General features: G+C 36.9%; 1 protein-coding gene across 1 annotated transcript; it reads left to right on the top strand.

Annotated features, from left to right (window-relative positions):
• The first annotated feature begins 7,797 nt into the window (after positions 1-7,797).
• Positions 7,798-17,569, top strand: shox (short stature homeobox). The gene is made up of 6 exons (XM_046839205.1): positions 7,798-8,265; positions 9,576-9,784; positions 12,916-12,973; positions 13,161-13,249; positions 15,093-15,305; positions 15,622-17,569. The coding sequence occupies exons 1-6, from the start codon at positions 8,016-8,018 to the stop codon at positions 15,709-15,711; spliced, it is 909 nt and encodes a 302-aa protein (XP_046695161.1). The 5' UTR covers positions 7,798-8,015; the 3' UTR covers positions 15,712-17,569.
• Positions 17,570-19,030: the final 1,461 nt, after the last annotated feature.

Genomic DNA, 19,030 nt, shown 5'->3' with positions numbered 1-19,030 from the left:
ATAGTCACCAAATTTCTCTGTTCATTTTTTTTTTTGCTTCAATCTCTCTCTTCTTTTTAATTCAATTCTCTTTGTGTCAGCCTTAAACATGTTTTAAAAATATAGGCTTGATATGAAATCCTGCAGATATTGTGAAAGCAAATTACTGATAATTTTATTATAATGGTTATTAAAATAAAAAAGAAAATAATTGATTTTATACTTCTGCAATATAAAAAAGAAAAGTCCAACTTCAATGTCACAATATAAGACCTTGGTATAAAATCGAAGAAAAAAAAAAATTCTGAGCACCTGCAATTTAGTGACAATAAAGAAATAAATTTGTCTTTTCTGCTTCTGTATATTTTTTGTTGTTCTTATTTTCACGTACAGTACTGTCTTAAATGAAGCCATGTCATGTGACACATAAAGTGCTGCTTCGGATGTACCAACGCATGTGCAATGACAGGTGGTCTGATTGGAAGGCAGTACATAATATCCTTTAAGGCTTAACATGATTGTGTGGTCCATCTCTTGTTTTGGGGCCTTCTGGCAGTCAGTGGCCATGTACAGGTCTCAGTGGGGCTCTGCCTGGAACTAAAGGAGATGTGTAGGAGATGAGAGCCAGCTTTTTGGATTTTCAGAGCCTGAACTCAACAACAGGCAATGCCTGAGGGTGCTTCCTGATTGTTTTTGTTGCAACCAGGTACACACACACACACACACACACACACACACACACACACACACACACACACACACACACACATGTGCGAACACAAATATACACACATTACTATGTTATTAAAGCAGTGTTTTCCTGTATTTTGGGGAAATATATAATTTACAAGATAATATTTTTTTTAATCATGCAGAGTTCTAAATATAAAGGATGTAGTTATCTACAAATTAATGCATAGATGTGTGTTCATTTGAACTTATCCTAATCTATAACACTCTACCTCAGGGGTCAGCGAGGCTTCTACCATGTGTCCACTACTGCTTCTAGCTGCGACTGAATGGCTAAGCCCAGGGGGACAGCAGAACACAGTATGACAGATGGGGTGACTGGTGACGATACTCAGGAGCAAGTCTACAGATGGTGGTCTCTGCAGTCCCCCCACCATTCAAACTTGCAGGCCTCGGGGAGAGAGAGAGAGCAAGAGAGAAAGAGAGAGAGAGAGAGAGAGAGAGAGAGAGAGAGAGAGAGAGAGTAAAGGAGGGAGGGGAAGAGAAAGAAGGAAAGAGAGAAGCCCCTCACCCTCACCTCAGCACTGTTAGCCATCTCCAGTGGCTCTTAATCAGGCCTGCCACTCCGCATCCTTGCACTAATTAATCTTAATGAGCCTGCCGATCGGTGACTTCTGCTTCTTAAGATGACTGCATAAATCACCCTCAACAAATGGATGTGCCACACATCTCTAACCAATGCTGGGCAACAAAAAACATGGCTTGGAAAATCATTTAATTGCATGATCGAGCAAGTGTTTGGCAGTCCCATAAAAGCTTGTCTTAATATAGAATGGGTGCACCGTCTTCAAGTGACATAAGAAACCATTTGTTTTTTATTGGCATACATTGCATATACTTAACCACACACTTACAGTAAGCAAATAGACTTTGGTTTGTTTAACAATGCAACCGTGAAACATATCTACCTCATCCAAATCAATGCATGCTAGAGGCAAGGGCTAGTTTGTCTGTCTCCAGTTTTGACCGCAGGATGCAATGATCACAAGCTTTTATTGATCGTACTCTCTAGCCATGCAATAGCTGAGTGTTTTTATGTAAGACTACAAGAGGAGAGGATAACCTCATAATCAACCAATAGAGGCATGACTAAATGTGTATGTATTTATATGTTCCACCAGAGCATAACATAGACATCAATAATTACAAGAATTCACAACAATTATAAGCACCAATTAGTCTATTTTGCATACGATTTTCCTTCTGTATTTAAAGTGCTAGAACTATCTCCAAATCTTCTGCCATGTTTTAAGTGTGAACTCACTGACATTATAAATCATGGTTTATTGATTCCCCTTAATAATTTTCAATCTACACCTATAACTGGCTTTCTGCATACACAACCCAACAGGCTCTTCACATGCACTGATCGGCATCAGCACTCAAGCATGTCCTTTTCACACCAGACAGAAACATTGAACACTTCTGAGAGCAAAAGAAGCATAAAGCTTATTTGCCAATGAGGAGCTAAAACACAACGTTGTGCATCTTTTATAAACTTGTTCTTATAGTATTGATTTGAGCTTATTGTGCTGAGCCATTTTATTTCCCTAGGGTCCCAGGCTATTAACTCTGATATCATCAGGAAAGATCCTCTTACTGAAATTCCCCTGTCACGTCTCATCTAGCAAGCTACACGGGCCTTTGACCTGTGACAGATAAAACATTGTTGCTGCTATGTGAGTCATACTTTATCAGATCTGAATCTTTGCTGTAGATCATCATATGTCTTTCGAAGCCTGGCCAAACTGTATCCATAAAATAAAATAAAAAAACTGAATTTTCAAGCTATATAACAGATTTTAAGGAGAATTCCACTAAACTTTTTTCCATGTTTAGTTTTAATGAGCTAACAATTCAAAAACACATTTAAATGAAGTTTTCCCGAGAACAGCAAATATATTTTGACCTATAATTAGTCATTTTTTTTACACATCACCAAGTAGATGTAAATTAAACAGGCCTTATTACAGCCTACTTTATTTTACATCAGGAAGAATGCATTCACTTTCTAAAGAAATTGTGCACTTTTTTTAAAACACTGATTTTTTCATATCTATTATTAAAATAAATGTTTAAATTGAAAATGTTTTTTTGGCTCACCGTAGAGTGCTATCTAAATGTGGAATTTATGTAGACTATTCCATTAATGTTTCTACTATGCACTAAGCTTGTTAGGGTGTTACTTTCCTGTTTAGCAGTGGTATATACAGAATAGAAATAAAAACCCTTGACATTGCAAAATCCATTTTATATTCTTTCCTTCGATATTGCAAATGTACTTTTTTTTACTTGACAGAATGCCATGTAATGTATTCACTGGGAAATAAAATACAACACATTCATGGAGGAAAAATCTATAACAGAATCTATAAAAGAAACATGGGTTACCAGCAATGTCTTCATATGTCTTTGTCTGCTTGCTTAAATCGTGTCTAGATAAGCTAATTGTTTGTTGCACACATACTTAATCGCCTATTGGGTGTGATTTTTTTCACATAAGCACTAATTTATGAAGGATCTATCTATCTCTAATCTAAGAAACTGTAAAAAAAAAAAAAAAAAAAAGGACGAAAAAAGAAAAACATAAATAAAATCACCAACTATTTCAGAACCAGATCATGCAAAAGATTAAATCAAACTCCACTCATATAGCTAGCCAGTACCTGCTGTAAATGAATGGTGTGAACCAAAATCTGCAAAGTTCCCTAGTAGTAAGCATGGTGAAGAGGAAGGAAAACATTGAGAGATCATAAGTGGAACAGGCTTTTGGATTATTATGTTTTTTCAGCAAATCGCCTCAACATTTTTGGGTGTAAACTCAATTTCATGCCTCTTTTTAGTTGGAAACGTTACCCTGTGGGCAGATAATGTTAGAGAGGGAAAATACGTTTAAAACAAATACATCCTCTAGGGGTCTCCTTCTCTCTCTCTCTCTCTCTCTCTCTCTCTCTCTCTCTCTCTCTCTCTCTGTGGTGTGCCAGATAGCAGGCAAACAAATTATATATCAATTAAAATAATGCAAATTAAATGAACTGAGAGTGGCCTATAAATATCCATATATATATATAAAGCATTTATTCTAAAAGTTACAAAGTGTAACCGTATAGTCTATGGTCTCACTTCTATTTCACCATCAGATTACACAAGCAATAACCACTATAATCCGTGATCATTTTTAAAGAATTATTTCCTAGTGTATGATAGCAGCTATTTGTTGCCTTTTAACAAAAGTGCGATTGTAACATAAAGCAGAATGAGAACTATTAATTCTGGGGGCGAAGCTGTTAGAGTAAACTACTGATCATTATCTCACATGCATGCTCGTGCATAACCCTGGATTTCTGGAAACCCCCCTTGCACTGTGCCACTTTAAATCTTGGACTAATCAGGTGAACAAAAAAGATTATGCCAGAAAGTCAAGCCAAAGAAACATAATTTGTAATCTGAAATCTGCCTTGCACACATACGGAATTCATCTACAGAAACCATCAAGTTCTTGACATTTGGTCAGCGTTAGCTTTGAGTTGCTGCATACAAAAGAAAAAAAAAACAAAAAAAAAAAGAATAAGAAAAAAAAAAAAAAAAACTTCGACTCTTCTCTTTTTCGCCGCTAACAAGGATCCCAAAGCCGAGCAGGAATGAAGGCTGCTTGGAGCTCCACCGCACTCATCCAGTTAAAGACAGGCTTGATGCAACAGGGACTGATGACTAGCTCACAGATTACATGGCCATCAGCCAGCACGCGCCTCCTCCACCCCTCCAAACCCACCCACCGCTTATACAGCAGGACCTCAGCGCGCTCCAAACACACCGCATCTCCACGTCCTGCTAATATTCTGCAACTTAATAGACAGTGCTCTGACTGCTAACAGGCTAAAGTTGCAAAAGCTGAGCAAAGATACAAGCTAAAGCGCAGCTTTATAATGCACGTGGTTAGAGACGTTTCTATTTAACAACACTTGGAAAGATGCGCAGAAATCTTTTCCGACGCTGCGCGCACGCGCGCAAACACGCACAAACACACACAGTGAGGTCAGTATTCAAAACAAACACGCTTCTTCTGTGCAGACTGGTCAGGGACATTGGCTCAGCCTTGATCACACATATAAAAACAGTCTGCAAAATAGTTTTGAAATGTATCAAATAGTTGCTGCTGTACCTCTGAGATCATATTGGATGATCAATCATGCAAAAAAAAAAAAAAAAAGAAAAGTTTTTTTCTTCCTCTGCTGCTGTACTGCCATTGCCGCAAAAACAGCAAACATTGAAACAACGATTAACGAACGATATGGCGCATCCCTATGCGCAACATGAAATGAAATGACCGAAGGGGTCAATATTTTATTGGGAAGAAATAGGAGGAAAATAGGAAATCGTATTCACCAAAATGAACATGATAATGATCGTATAAAACATAGGGAATTATTGTCCCCAAACGCTTCATCCATCCGCATGCCGCAGAGACGCCGAGCCCCCCTGCGCTACCTGCACCTCAGTGGGATTCAGTGAAAAAATATAGGTTTGTTGCTGATTTGATAAAAGTGTAAAAATCTAAATCATTAAAATAAAGACAACACAAACTATAATCACTTCTTTTTTTTTTTTTGCCTTTTTTTTTGCATTTTATTTGGGGACACGAGATTCTTTTTCATAATCACCGATATTTTATTTGACGATATATTTATTTTCTATCATGACACAAAACACCATCTTATCAGCCTGTCCGCCTTCAGGCCGAAACCTTTTACGACTTAATTACCATGTAATTGTTTGTGCTATGGCCATTTAGCAAACTGAAGTTAATTTACAGAACTTAAATAGTAAAAAACAAGGAGACGGATATCACATGGAATTAATTCATTAAAATAGACATTTATCCTGATCTCTCTAGATTTATTTTGTTTGCTTTTTAGTATAGGCCTTCCCTCTTCTCTCATCATCATCATCATCATCATCATCATCCAATAACTAAATCTAATTTGCAATAAAAGAATGAATAATAATAATGAATAATGAATAATAATGATCTCACAGACACCAGTTTTCACACATATCTGTGTATATAAATCATGAAGCGGCCCATACAGACTGCAGCTGGGAATGTGTTTGTAAGGAACTGAGAGGAAAAGGGAGGGCAGGATCGGTTCCTCCAGCTCAGTCTGCTGATATCTCATCGTTTCAAACACGGATGGTGCGTCTTTAAGCATGGCCACTTAGTGTACAACGCGCTATAAGAAACATTTGTCTTGTACACGCCCGAGGCAGCTGCTGATTGGGAAGACCCACGTGGGTTTTCTGCACGTGTACTGTTTCACAACTGTAACATTCACTGGTGATAATTGTTGAAACAATATTATGAATAAACGAAACATGCTGCAGTAAATACTATGCAAAACTGTACAGGATTTGTTTCTTTGTCTGTTTCCTTTTTCTCCAACCGTGGAGTTGCAAAATCAAAATCAATAAACTATATACTTTGAATTCAAGTGAAGTTGATGCCTCTGAAACACCACCTTACAAGAGCAGAACGTGCTTGAGATATATATATATATATATATATATATATATATATATATATATATATATATATATATATATATATATATACACACTAATCAACTTATACCTACACAATATACAGAAAGAGCTAAAGTTCTTGTGCAGGACTTCATCGCAATAATATTTATTTTCTTAATAATAACATTTTTATTTAATTAATAGTGTGTATAAAGAAAAACGAAAGAGATGTATATTTAGAAAAATATGTTTATTGTGAACATTAATAACCCACAGTAGCCTGTGAGCTTAATAACATATCAGTCATGTCTCACATATAACTTCCTACCGTGGACTGAACAGCACTTAATTAATGCAGGAAAAAAACAGCAGCACGAAGCCCAAGGTCACATGTTGGAATATCGCGGAGTGTGATGGCAGTCTGAACATTACCGGGATTAATACACTCCTATCAGACACACCATTAGTGACCAGCTGTAAACACTCTGGTTTCGGTTATTTATTATTATTATTATTATTATTATTATTATTATTATGTAGTTGTAGTAGTAGTAGTGGTATAAAAATTATTCGAAATTTTCCCTGATTTTATCCGATTATTGTGATATTTATGAGCCCCTTCATTCATTTGAAAGCGTTTATTTCGGAGCAAAAACACCGCCGTGTAAATCCTGATTTGTATAACACTGTTACCATGGAAACATTCAAATAATAAATAATAAATACAAAATAACTTCAAACAAATGGTAATTAATCAATATAAATTGATCCCAATATGATCACAACATTTCACCTATATTTCCAAAATGCGATCGTCTAATAATAAATCATTATAAAATAATACGCAAATATTAGAGGAAACTATTGAAAAGCACATACTAGACAATGGCTTTTGTTTAAAAAAAAAAATCCAATAAATGTTACACAGCTTACATTGTACACCCCCCCCCCCCCCCCCCTCTATTTAGTTTCAGGGTTATTACTATTATTATCATTGGCCATAGGCTCAGTCTTTTTTTTTTTTTTTCATAACAAAAGCAACTTTAGGTACAATACAAAAGTTTAATTAGATTCATGCAATTATGGAAATATATATCAGCGATTATGATTGATGGCACAAATAATCCATTCATATTTGCTATAAATCGATCTTCTTTTTTTTTTTAAATTTTTATATATAAATTTGGGCTTCGTGATTATGCGATCATTTGACTTTGTAATTCATTTCAATAGGCATAAATATTTCTCAAAATCCGTCCCCTAAAATGCGTCAATGGAGTTCAGGCAAATCCGCTCACGTTATGGCACCATTCACATCACCTAATAGCCTTAATGAAATTATCGCGGAATTAATTAAACACGGCTCCCCGGATCCTCAACACCGTAGGCATGTTTAATGAAGTGTAATCATATTAAGGGGCTCCATGGCGGCATTGATTTGGAGCAAAGCTGCTGAAAGTTGAATTCAGAAGCGAGAGGAGCCTGTAATTGCTCAGGACACGGCGGTGGGGGTTGGGCTGAGGTGAGCGCCGTATAAATAGTGTGATCTCCAAAAACACAGACACACCAACCGGAGTGATCTAAACCTCCTCCTCCTCCTCCTCGTACACCCCCCTTCCCAACATCCGCGCGTTTACTATCGAGCTCACACACACACACACACACACACACACGCATTTAGAGAGAGAGAGAGGGAGAGAGGGAGAGCAGCGCGTTAGGGTCGTTTAAAGTGGATTTGTGCCATCAGGAGCGCTTCTTCTTCAGCCATGGAAGAACTCACAGCGTTCGTGTCGAAATCATTCGACCAGAAGAGCAAGGAGAGCAGCAAAGAGAGCATCACGTACAGGGAAGTTTTGGAGAGCGGCTTGGCAAGGGCCAGGGAGCTGGGAAACTCGGAGAGCAGCCTGCAGGACATTACCGACAGCAACACGCACTGTCCCGTACATCTATTCAAGGAACACGTGGAGCTGGACAAGGACAAGCTGAAGGAGTTTAACGTGGCCAGGGCGAGCGACGGTAAGAGACGTTTCACGGCGTTTTCTTTAAGAAACTGGCGCCTGAACGTGTGCACTGCTAACGTTTAGTTTGTGTTGATGTTTATTGCGAACTAAGAAGCAGCACAATCCATGGAAAACTGTCCCTGAATCAGTAAAGAAGGTTTAGAAATGGTTTTTAAAGAACAGGTTGTGATTGTCCTAACAACACATATGATCCTTATTTATTTGAAAACGCGCATTTTCTCGAATTTATGATGATTATGATGAATAATTGTCGATCTTCTTTGTGTTTTAGCAAAATTAAATTACGTGGCAATAACAGGCAATGGCCCTTTTATTATTATCGTAACATAATATAGAAATGTGACTAAATAATACATAAATACATTTATAAAATAAATGTTCTTTTGAAATAAAATAAAAAATAACGAGCAAAGACAATCAACAATATAGATTTGGTAACTTGGAATGAAACTTGCTTTACGAAACGGTGTAGTACGAAAAATAAAAACAATTAAATATAACACAAAAAACATGATGTTGATTAAATACCGCAAATAAATATTTCTAAAAGTATTAGTCGTTTTGAAGTAGGCCCAATAATAATAATAATAATAATAATAATAATAATAATAATAATAGTGACAATAAAAATACCATTATTGTCACTATTATTATTATTATTATTATTATTATTATTATTATTATTATTATTATTATGACCACTATTGCATTCACGTGTCAGTAACAATATTTTGAGTCATTTCGGACAGTGCATTTTTTTGTGCGGATTTATTGTTGGAAATGTTGTCTGTCGCAAAATGACATTAGAACTGACACTTCCTAGCTGGATGTTCTCCCTGTACAGTCCTGTTTCTAGCAGTCTGAGTAATATAGGATTTTTCTTTCTCATAATATAAACGTATATATCAAAATGCCAATGCGCTAGTTGTCTTATGCTAATCATGTTTTACCTTTTGAAAGCATTTTCTTTCCTAAAATAAATAGTAAAAACGTGCATCATTTAAACGATTTAAACACGACAATTCAATATTCAATAAATATTATAAAATAACTGTTTTCAAGGTGTGATATTATTTTAATAATAAGAGAGACACTTTCTGTCCAAGTCTTCTACACTTCTACACATCTTCTACACAAGATCACAAACAAACCTTCTGTGCATGTTTTTCTCAGAGTGATGTGTTGTGGCATGAAGGAACAGAAGAATAAATCCTCTGTATATTTATCACACTGACAGGATAAACTGTTTTAGCATCGCTGTGTACCAGGCTGCTTGGAGTCATGAGTTTTTCCCCTTTTTTGTAGGGATTTATGAGTGCAAAGAAAAGAAAGAAGAGGTGAAATCGGAGGACGAGGACGCCCAGGGGAAACTGAAACAGAGACGGAGCAGGACAAATTTTACCCTAGAACAGCTGAATGAACTGGAGCGCTTGTTTGATGAGACGCATTACCCGGACGCGTTCATGCGAGAGGAGCTGAGTCAAAGACTGGGACTCTCCGAGGCCAGGGTCCAGGTAAGAGCTCGTCCCAGTGCTGTTAGAGACCCAAACAAAATGGCACTGTTATATGGACATTTAGGCATAGACACATTCTCGAGGCGCAGTGGAAACGTTTAGCAGGCCGGGGTTATTTTTAGCAGGTCGATTAACACAAACCCCTGCTGGAACTATAATAAATGTCCTCTCAGGACTAGTTTTTCTACAACAACCCTACACAGAGCGGCAGTCTGTCCACATTACACACACTTCTATGCACTACCTTATCACAATATTATAACTATATGATGCATTTATAATTCGTAGAACCTGGGGAAATTGATTAAGATTAAAAAAAGGCTCTTCTGCACGTTTAATGATTTATATACAACACCGTTGTTCACAAATGCTTGAAGTCTGATAGGCCTTATGTTCTTCTAGAAGACCCATACTGATATCCCCTTTAATGCATAGTTTATTACACTACTCTAAGTAATTCTAGTAATTCTACCAGTAAGTAAAGTACTATTATTAATAATAATCATAATGATAATTATATACAGAAAAAAACATTCCATAATAATAATAATAATAATAATAATAATAATAATAATATTAATAATAATAATAATAAATCATTGACTTTATAATTTTATATTACATGATCTAAATGAGAAATTTGTTCAATCATTATTATGATTATGATTACTACTACGACTACTACTAATACTACTACTAATAATAATAATAAATAATTGACTTTATAATTTTATATTAAATGATCTAAATGAGAAATGTGTTCAATTATTATTATTAGGATTACTACTACTACTACTACTACTACTACTACTACTAATAATAATAATAATATTTCCCAGTCATTCACGGTAATTAAATGTATTGGTAACAAAATATAGTTTAAAATTTTTCGATATTTTTACCTAAATTAGGATTCAGGGCAGAATCTCGAAATAAACACGGTAGAGATCATTTCCTGCAAATATATGATGTATATATTTAATGCAGCTCGTGTGATGTAGTATAGAGTAGACTAGTTGGAATCAAATTGATATATTTTGATTTAGTCATTATAAAAAATCTTAATCGTACAGCAGAATTGTGATATTTAAAACAAACTTGCCCATGCAGATGTTTATGAAATTAAAAAAGTCATTTGTCACTTTGGGCGAGTTTGAGTACGGGGGGTGAACGTGGATATGAAATGGCTCCTGTAGTTCCAGCAGCACCAGCGATCAGAAGTAAACTTGCTTATGTGCTGCGGAAAGATCTAACCACATCATTAAAATTAATGAAGAGATTGAACTGCTGCTGCAGGGGACACCTTCTTATGTCACACACCTCATTTTCTCCAGCGTTATCTTTGTAATATCTACCATTGGCTTGATATACTGTTCCCATAAAAATGTATTAGAAATAATCCAATTGGGCAGGGGCTGGGGCAGGGGCTGGGGCTGGGGCTCAGCTCCGCTCCGGCAAAAAGGGGCAGCTTCACCGCCTGGGCCACAGTCTGCCCAATCTAAAAAAAAAAAAAAAATCGTCCTTTTATAGGCACATGTCAAATCATATTGAGCATGCTCACATCAACCAGTCTGTAAGTACTGTGTGGTCTATTTACATAAAAACAGCGTTGCATTCAAAAATGTGCTTTTTACATATTTTGGCACAGGGTCGTGTTTGCACCAGAATGCAGACAACAGACGCGCAATATCTCCTGTAGCATGGGAACAAAATTGATTTGATCTTAAACGCTGGTGTTGAAATTGTAAGGCACGAGGTTCAGAGGCGATATTAACCTGTTACTGAAGTGTTCTACAGAAACCTCACACCGAGCAGCTGTCAGGAATCTAATTGAAAGTTATGAGACCTTGGTGAAGAGAAGGCAGTAATTCAATTACAACTAATATCTTTCGGTTCCTGGTGCAGAGCTAAATTAAATGTCATTATTCACTGTCTCTAATAAAAATCAAAAGGAAATCGGATTAGGGTATTTGCGAAATGCATCATTGAGTGGTCCTTAATGAAGAAATAACTGTCTAAACCAGTGTTATTCACTTCGCTTAGCATTGCATACGGATGGATAATTAGAATTGATCTCGAACTGAAAATTGATTTGTTTTCAATATCACATGAGGCACGAATTATTAAACTACACGTGAAACATTATTTATGATCAAATTGTTCAGAAAAGAGCATAGCAGGAAGCTGAGTCGGGGCTTTTACACGTCTGAAATTGTACTAGTCATTAAATGATATCATTAGATATGCTGTACAGAGCAGTGTGTAGACTACATCAGTCCGAGAACGCAGCTGTGTTAAACCACTTCTCCGAATTTGTCCCTCTTATTATTGAAAATGTCATTCACACATTCATGACCCACACTTATGCACAGAAACCTCATTCTGTTTTTATAAAACGCTCGGAAACTGTTAGCTAATTTCGCACAGCTGTATCCTCTGTGTTTGGACTATAGACTTTATTAAGCAGCTGTTTATGGCCTCGTAAATCACTCGTTTTGCCACAGAAAAAGACGAATATAAAAAAGCAGCCACAGAAAAAGTGAAGGAGTATCAAATGAAAAATATTAGTTTATTTTTTATAATGAGATCGAAAAGTCAAATTGACATGTCGCATTCTCTACAATCAATAACATGCAGGCCGACCTTATACAATGTGACGATGATGATGATGATGATGATGATTATTACTAAATAATAATAATAATAATAATTATTATTATTCCTTTGGTGTACACAGTTTATGGAAATAACTTTAGTGAAATTCAGCAGCAGTTATAATTTTGCTTCATATATTTCGTTAACCCCTGCACTCAATATCTTTTTGGGAATGCTTAAAACCTTATTTCAATCCAAATGTAAATAATTAATCATCTATCTATCATCTATCTATCTATCTATCTATCTATCTATCTATCTATCTATCTATCTATCTATCTATCTATCTATCTATCTATCTATCTATCTATCTACATTTATTTATTTATTTATTTATTTATTTATCCACAGGGGAGGAAAACACGCCCATTACTAAATAAGGCCGCGTGATTAGGAACGCGGCACTAAATATAATTTGGTGTCATCTGAATAGGCTACAAGTCAGTTAAGTTCATCCAATGTCATTTATGTTTCAGGTATGGTTTCAGAACAGAAGAGCAAAATGCCGGAAACAAGAAAATCAGATGCACAAAGGTAAATGGTAAACTATTTTCATATTAAGCCATGTATAAGCAGTGTTATGGAAAGGCTTAGTCTTTAACAGCAGGCCAGGGAAATTGCAAACTAGTCATTTGAAAAAGTTATTGATTTTTCATAATGTGCGTCGTGAGAGTACAGCTTACACCTCATGTGTGTCATTTTGTGTGTTGTATATCTGCAGGTGTGATTTTGGGTTCCGCCAGTCACTTGGACGCATGCAGAGTCGCTCCCTACGTTAACATGGGCGCCCTGAGGATGCCATTTCAACAGGTACCGACAACAAACCCATTTCTTTCAGTCTTACTAATGAGCGCTGTAAACTGATGCATGAAAAAGATAGCATGCAATCAATCAGGATCGGTTTGAGAGATCATTTGATCCATACACTTTTCGCATCTATGCCCTCCGGGTTCTCTATGGGCTTATGGATCATGTCCTCCCAAAAATAAACTGCACAGAAATAGCAGATCGCCATCGCACGTGTGCATATATATGAAGAGCATTAGACGCAGTGTTTAGAAGGGTAATGCGAGGTTTTTCGGACAGGTACGACGCACTGCCTGGGTATGGTCCTGTGTGTCTAAAGTTCAGGACAGGTTTTGGATTTCACTGCTCAACACCCTCCCTGGTAAAACTTATCAGTCAGTTGGCAGCTCGAGCGTTCAAAACCAAACAGCGGGCACAACGCTGACTTAAGGGCTAAACACTCTGACTTTTTCAGCCTAATGGCGGACCGCTTTGTCGAAAGGTTTGTATGCTGCGGGGGTCGCAAACTGGGGGCCATGTCAGAGCCAAGCGTCCTTTTCAACTCTAAGCCTCGATGAGAGGAGAGTGAGATTAGAGAGACCGGGAGACATTTGATCCAGTGTGTGTTTTGGAATCGTGAGTGCGTCAGTCAGGCAGGAAAAAAAAAAGCAGCAGAAGAAGGAGAAGAAGCGGCGCTCATTAAGCTAACAGTGCGGCCAGATTAAAGAGTTTACGCTGGGGAGAAATAGAGCGCAGACGGATATTGGCTGTGAGCGGTACTGGGAGGGCAGGAGGACTGAGTGAGACCTGAATACTGACACCATAACAGCAGCACAGAGAGAGAAGAGGACAAAAATCTGGCGCCACCTACTCTATAGCAAAATGTCCGCCACCTGTTGTCCAGACGGTGCGAGCAGTGTTAAAGTACTGCACTGACCCGGGTGACTGACTGGCGCGTGCATGCTTCAGGCGCGTGCACGCTTCAGACTACATCTCACTCGGTGTGTGTCAGTAGAAGAGAGTGTTAGGGAGTTATGCACAGCGGTGTAATGTAATGGGCTGTGATGTCCTTTTGATCATGTCTCACACAAATACGTTTCTGTTTTAGGATTATTCTATAAAAAAAAAAAAAAAAAAAAAAAAAAAAAAATATATATATATATATATATATATATATATATATATATATATATATATATATATATATATATTTTTTTTTTTTCTATGAATGGATTTAAACAAATGCAACAAAAAAATCTCCCACCTTCATAGCATGAAATGTGCTTTGTTTTAGTTGGATATCGTAACAGAGAGCTATAAGATTTGTCATTTTTACACATGCACCATTAGATGGAAGGAAAAAAAAGGCAATGTATAATTTTCACCTCATAATATTAAAATAATGGTTGAAAATGGGAAACTCTATATTTTATGCTGGCTACTTGTAGCTCTTTTTTTTTGCTCAGGAATACATCAGAATTAATATTTATAACTGTATTTGTGAGCAAAATTGTTTATTTATGCAACCGAATACATAATTGGGATTACGAGCTTCTGCAGGATTGCATGTATGGATGCAAAGTTCCATGAATCATACTAATGCGTAGAGATTTTCAAATGATCGGATTCCTTTGCCTATTAAGTTCTCTGGGCGCACTACATAATTCAACAATTTTAACTCAGATGAAAAAGAAGTGCGAGTTAGCCCTGGCCTATTTTCAGTGAAAACATGCAGTTAGTGGAAGCCTTTAGAGAAGTGCAAAGGGAAGCATGGTGTGTCCAAGCCTGAAACTGAATCCGTGACTCTCCTCAGGCTGAGAAGCCTGCTACACAGTAATGCTGCATTTGTTTTCTTCTCGGTTCACAGGTCCAAGCACAGCTCCAGTTGGAGGGGGTGACCCACTCGCATCCTCACCTGCACCCCCACCTGGCAGCGCATGCTCCTTACCTGATGTTCCCTCCTCCACCGTTCGGACTACCAATCGCCTCGCTGGCAGACTCAGCCTCGGCAGCGGCCGCTGTAGCAGCGGCTGCCAAGAGCAACAGCAAGAACTCCAGCATCGCTGACCTGCGACTCAAGGCAAGAAAACATGCGGAGGCGCTTGGACTCTGACCCCCATGGGCGTCTCTGCTGCTCTGAACTGATAATTGTTTCTCACACAAGACTGCGCCTGTGAAAAAGGCCATGACACTCACAGTTAAACAAAAACAAAATAAAAACTAAAGAGAGAAAATGTACTGAGAAAAGAAAGTGAGAGTGAGAGAGAGCATGGGGGGCTTGGGGGTAAAGAGAACTTAAAAAAAAAATGTCACAAAAACCAGCTGCCAAAACACACCACTTGTAGAAAAAGGTAATTAAATACCAATGAAGTCACCTTTTACTTTTCGCCCAACAGGCAGGACTGCTTGGAGGCCACTGGCTCAGCCCTTTCCAGGCCCAGATCACAGCCCCAGGACCGTACAAAAATATCTGGATGTCTGTTTGAAACCCAGCGATTAAGAGTGGAGACTCTTAGAAAATGAGCAAAGCAAAAGACAGACCCAGAGTGACTGAGGAAAGCTAGAACTTGGTCAGTACTCTCAGAATGAGAGTCTCAATACTCAAAAGTTTGGATTGTCAGCCACACAGAGTGTGAAAAAAAAATATATACAACGGCCATATTTGTCTCCACCCACTGTGTTTGTGCTGCTGTCAAGAGCATGTGTTAAAATGAAGGATAGTTCTAACGGGGAGGGCCTCCATTGTAACTGACATTCACCCTGCTATGACAACCTTCTATCATAGTACCACGCACCTAGTTTATATATAGTTTTTTATTTTTTAAATCCACAATGGACAGGGATCGGAAGCAGCACTCACACCAATCACGAAAATTGAATTTCTCTTACAGTTTTTGGAGGAAACACTATACATAGTGAAATACATATCTTGTATATTTCCTCTGGGCATGGGTCTGAAGGACTTTAGCTTTCATAGCTTTCATTGTACCATCATTTTTGGCTCTCTCTTTTCTTTTGCTTCATGTATTGGGAATAGAAGTGGCACTAGCTTTTGCACTTCAGGTCTTGTATCAAGGTGTTTATAAAACCTTCTTGCAAGAAAAAACTACTTCTATATGAGGGTGAAATTGGGGTTTCGTCAAAGTATATTGAAATGTCAAAATAATAAAAGGGTCACTGCAATTTTCTAATTTAAGGTTTTAAGGAAACATCAGTTTAACTGAATGCAATTATGTGCAGTTAAGTGCAATACTGTAAATATGAGAGAAAAAAAGAAACAAATAGCAGTTGATGTTTGCTAATCAACAAAGAACAATTTCTTTTGGCACTGATATTGATGTATTCCTAGTTGTTTTTCACAGACACATTTTTTCCCTTGGCCATGTAAATGATAATTTGTGCCATAACTCCCCACGTGTGATGGTACTTAAACATAGTTTCGCATATGTACATTTTAATCTTGATACTACACTGAGGTAGACCAGGCAAAAAATTAATTCTCTACAAATATACAGCAATTAATTTAGTTTCATAGGATTTTCTGGCTAAAATTGCCCACCAAAGACTATCCTTCAGTAATAGTAGAAATCTAATGAATGGATTTAAATCTACAGAAGCATTTACAATAGTAATTTTTTTTACACTTTTTAACAGTGTATCAAATTTTTATCACATGGACACAAATGCCAGTCATTAACATTTGCCATTGAAGGAACTAAATATAATCATATGAGGAAAACGTCAGTTTTTTTTGCAAGCCTGTTGTTTGTAACAGATTTTTATTTGTTTCGATATAAACTGCCTTTGAGCTAGTAGATCCTAGTTAGGTCTACCTCTGACAATAAATTATACATTGTGGTACAGTTTTGTTGTTCACTTCATTAGGGTATTTAGGAATGTTTCTGTTTCTTAAAGTGAGGTCAAAGGTTCTTTTTATTTATTATTTTATCTGAAAGTTTATAAATGTTGAATGGTCTAATTTCACATGTACATTTTTACATGGCTTTGCAATTATTTTTATATACTTTTTAAAGGCTAACATTTGCAGCAGTTTGAAACAAACATGTGATTGCCAAACATTTGTTTGACTAAAATGTAGCGTGTCTGAGTTTACAAACGTTTCAGGGACGATGGAGAACATGATCAAAACTTTGTGTTGAAACATTCTTGATGCTCCATAAAATGAGTTGTATCCCATAACTGACATTTCATATGAAAGCATGCCCAGACATGATTTGCCATTGGGTTTCTATATTTTTTTTTTTCTGTTGTTTCATAAAAAAATGAATGTACATCTTGTACAAGTAAACTATCAATAAAATTATAAATATTTGTAATAAGGTTTATAAGGTGTTATGCGTCTCAAATATTTTTTTACAAATAAAATCTGTTCCATTAAAATACATAGTTTTCATTAAAAAACTTTCAGACAAAAGCAATTGTACATGCTCAAGTGAAGCAACACTTATACCAGAGCATATATGTATTATGTATCAGAGCAGATATTTTATGCATAACCACATGCAAGCATGCATATAATTGATTACATGTGACCTGGAACTTTGCATTTTGTCTTAATCTTCAAACTTCTGAAATAATGTACTAATGACAAAAATGATAAAAGAGTGTTTACAACTGGATCAACCAGACTGACTGCTAAACACTGGTTAGATTTAGCTTTAATGCACATTTGCACTCTTTAAATTGCAGCATGATCTAATAATTTAGAGGTTTGCTTCTTGGTGATATTCTTCACTTTGTTACTTGTGTTTGTTATTAGTAAATCTGTGTGCTAATGCTACAGCTGCTCCCGGGGAATGGCATGGATTTAGCAAAGAGCAAAGACAAAGGCAGAATTAGTCTAGCTGTCACTGCACTAATTCTGTATACAATTTGAAATGAGCAGGCTTTTGTTTGATAGTTGCACTTGGGAACTCAAATCCAGATGTCTGTACACAGAGTAATTACAGCATGCTGCATAGTGCTCTTATTGTCTTAATCACAAGGAGAAATTAGTCCAAATGGCGTCCTGTTGAGCAAAGACTCTCTAAGAGGTTGTATCATGTTTAATTTGTATGCCTGCACTCATACATCAAGATAGACTGATAGAGGCCTCACATTTAGGCACTGACTTTTAACCGAGGCCTGCTGGACTGAGCAGAATAGAGTGGCATTCTTTTTGGGGCTCTATTAATTAGCAGCATGCTAAAGCCATCAATCAAAGCTGAGTGAGGCAGTTACATTATGTGTTCAAGCGGACAAAAGTATTTGGCTTAGCCACAGGTCACTAATACAGAATAAAGAAAAAAAGCACAATTGGATTTAAAGCTTGTAAAATGATGAACATAATTTTCTTGGACTGCATTTCTCATCTCCAGGCAATGTCTGATATACATGGTCTTTGCTAAGATCAAATTTAAAATGTAAACAAAAATTAGGATTTTATTATACACAACATCCATGCACGAACAACATGAACAACTGCATTACCTAGCAACAACAGGCAAGTCGTACCTATCTAGATATGGTTAAAAACTATTCCAAATGGACCCTGAATTCTTTTCCTGTAAATATCACCATTAACTTAACTGATTACAAACAGTGAAATACTGGAATAATCTATAGCTGTGCACTGTTTTTAGCTGAGCTCGCTTTTTGCTGCAGTTGAACTGTGTTATACTCTTTGTGGTAAACTCAGCTGCATGTTCATGCATATCTGAATTCAATTTGCTCTGGAAATGTGCAGCTAGACTCTTTCTGAAAATTAGTCCCATGATGTAATTTAAGCATGCATGCCCATGTGCT

This window comes from Silurus meridionalis, chromosome 3, assembly GCF_014805685.1.
Source record: "Silurus meridionalis isolate SWU-2019-XX chromosome 3, ASM1480568v1, whole genome shotgun sequence".
Taxonomy (NCBI): domain Eukaryota; kingdom Metazoa; phylum Chordata; class Actinopteri; order Siluriformes; family Siluridae; genus Silurus; species Silurus meridionalis.
Note: the sequence above shows the minus strand (reverse complement) of the source record. Positions and strands in the feature narration are given on the sequence as shown.

Coding starts and splice junctions, on each gene's coding strand:
- shox (XM_046839205.1), top strand. CDS start 8,016: ATGGAAGAACTCACAGCGTTCGTGTCGAAATCATTCGACCAGAAGAGC. Junction 12,974..13,160: donor AGAAAATCAGATGCACAAAG/GTAAATGGTAAA, acceptor GTATATCTGCAG/GTGTGATTTTGGGTTCCGCC. Junction 13,250..15,092: donor TGAGGATGCCATTTCAACAG/GTACCGACAACA, acceptor CTCGGTTCACAG/GTCCAAGCACAGCTCCAGTT.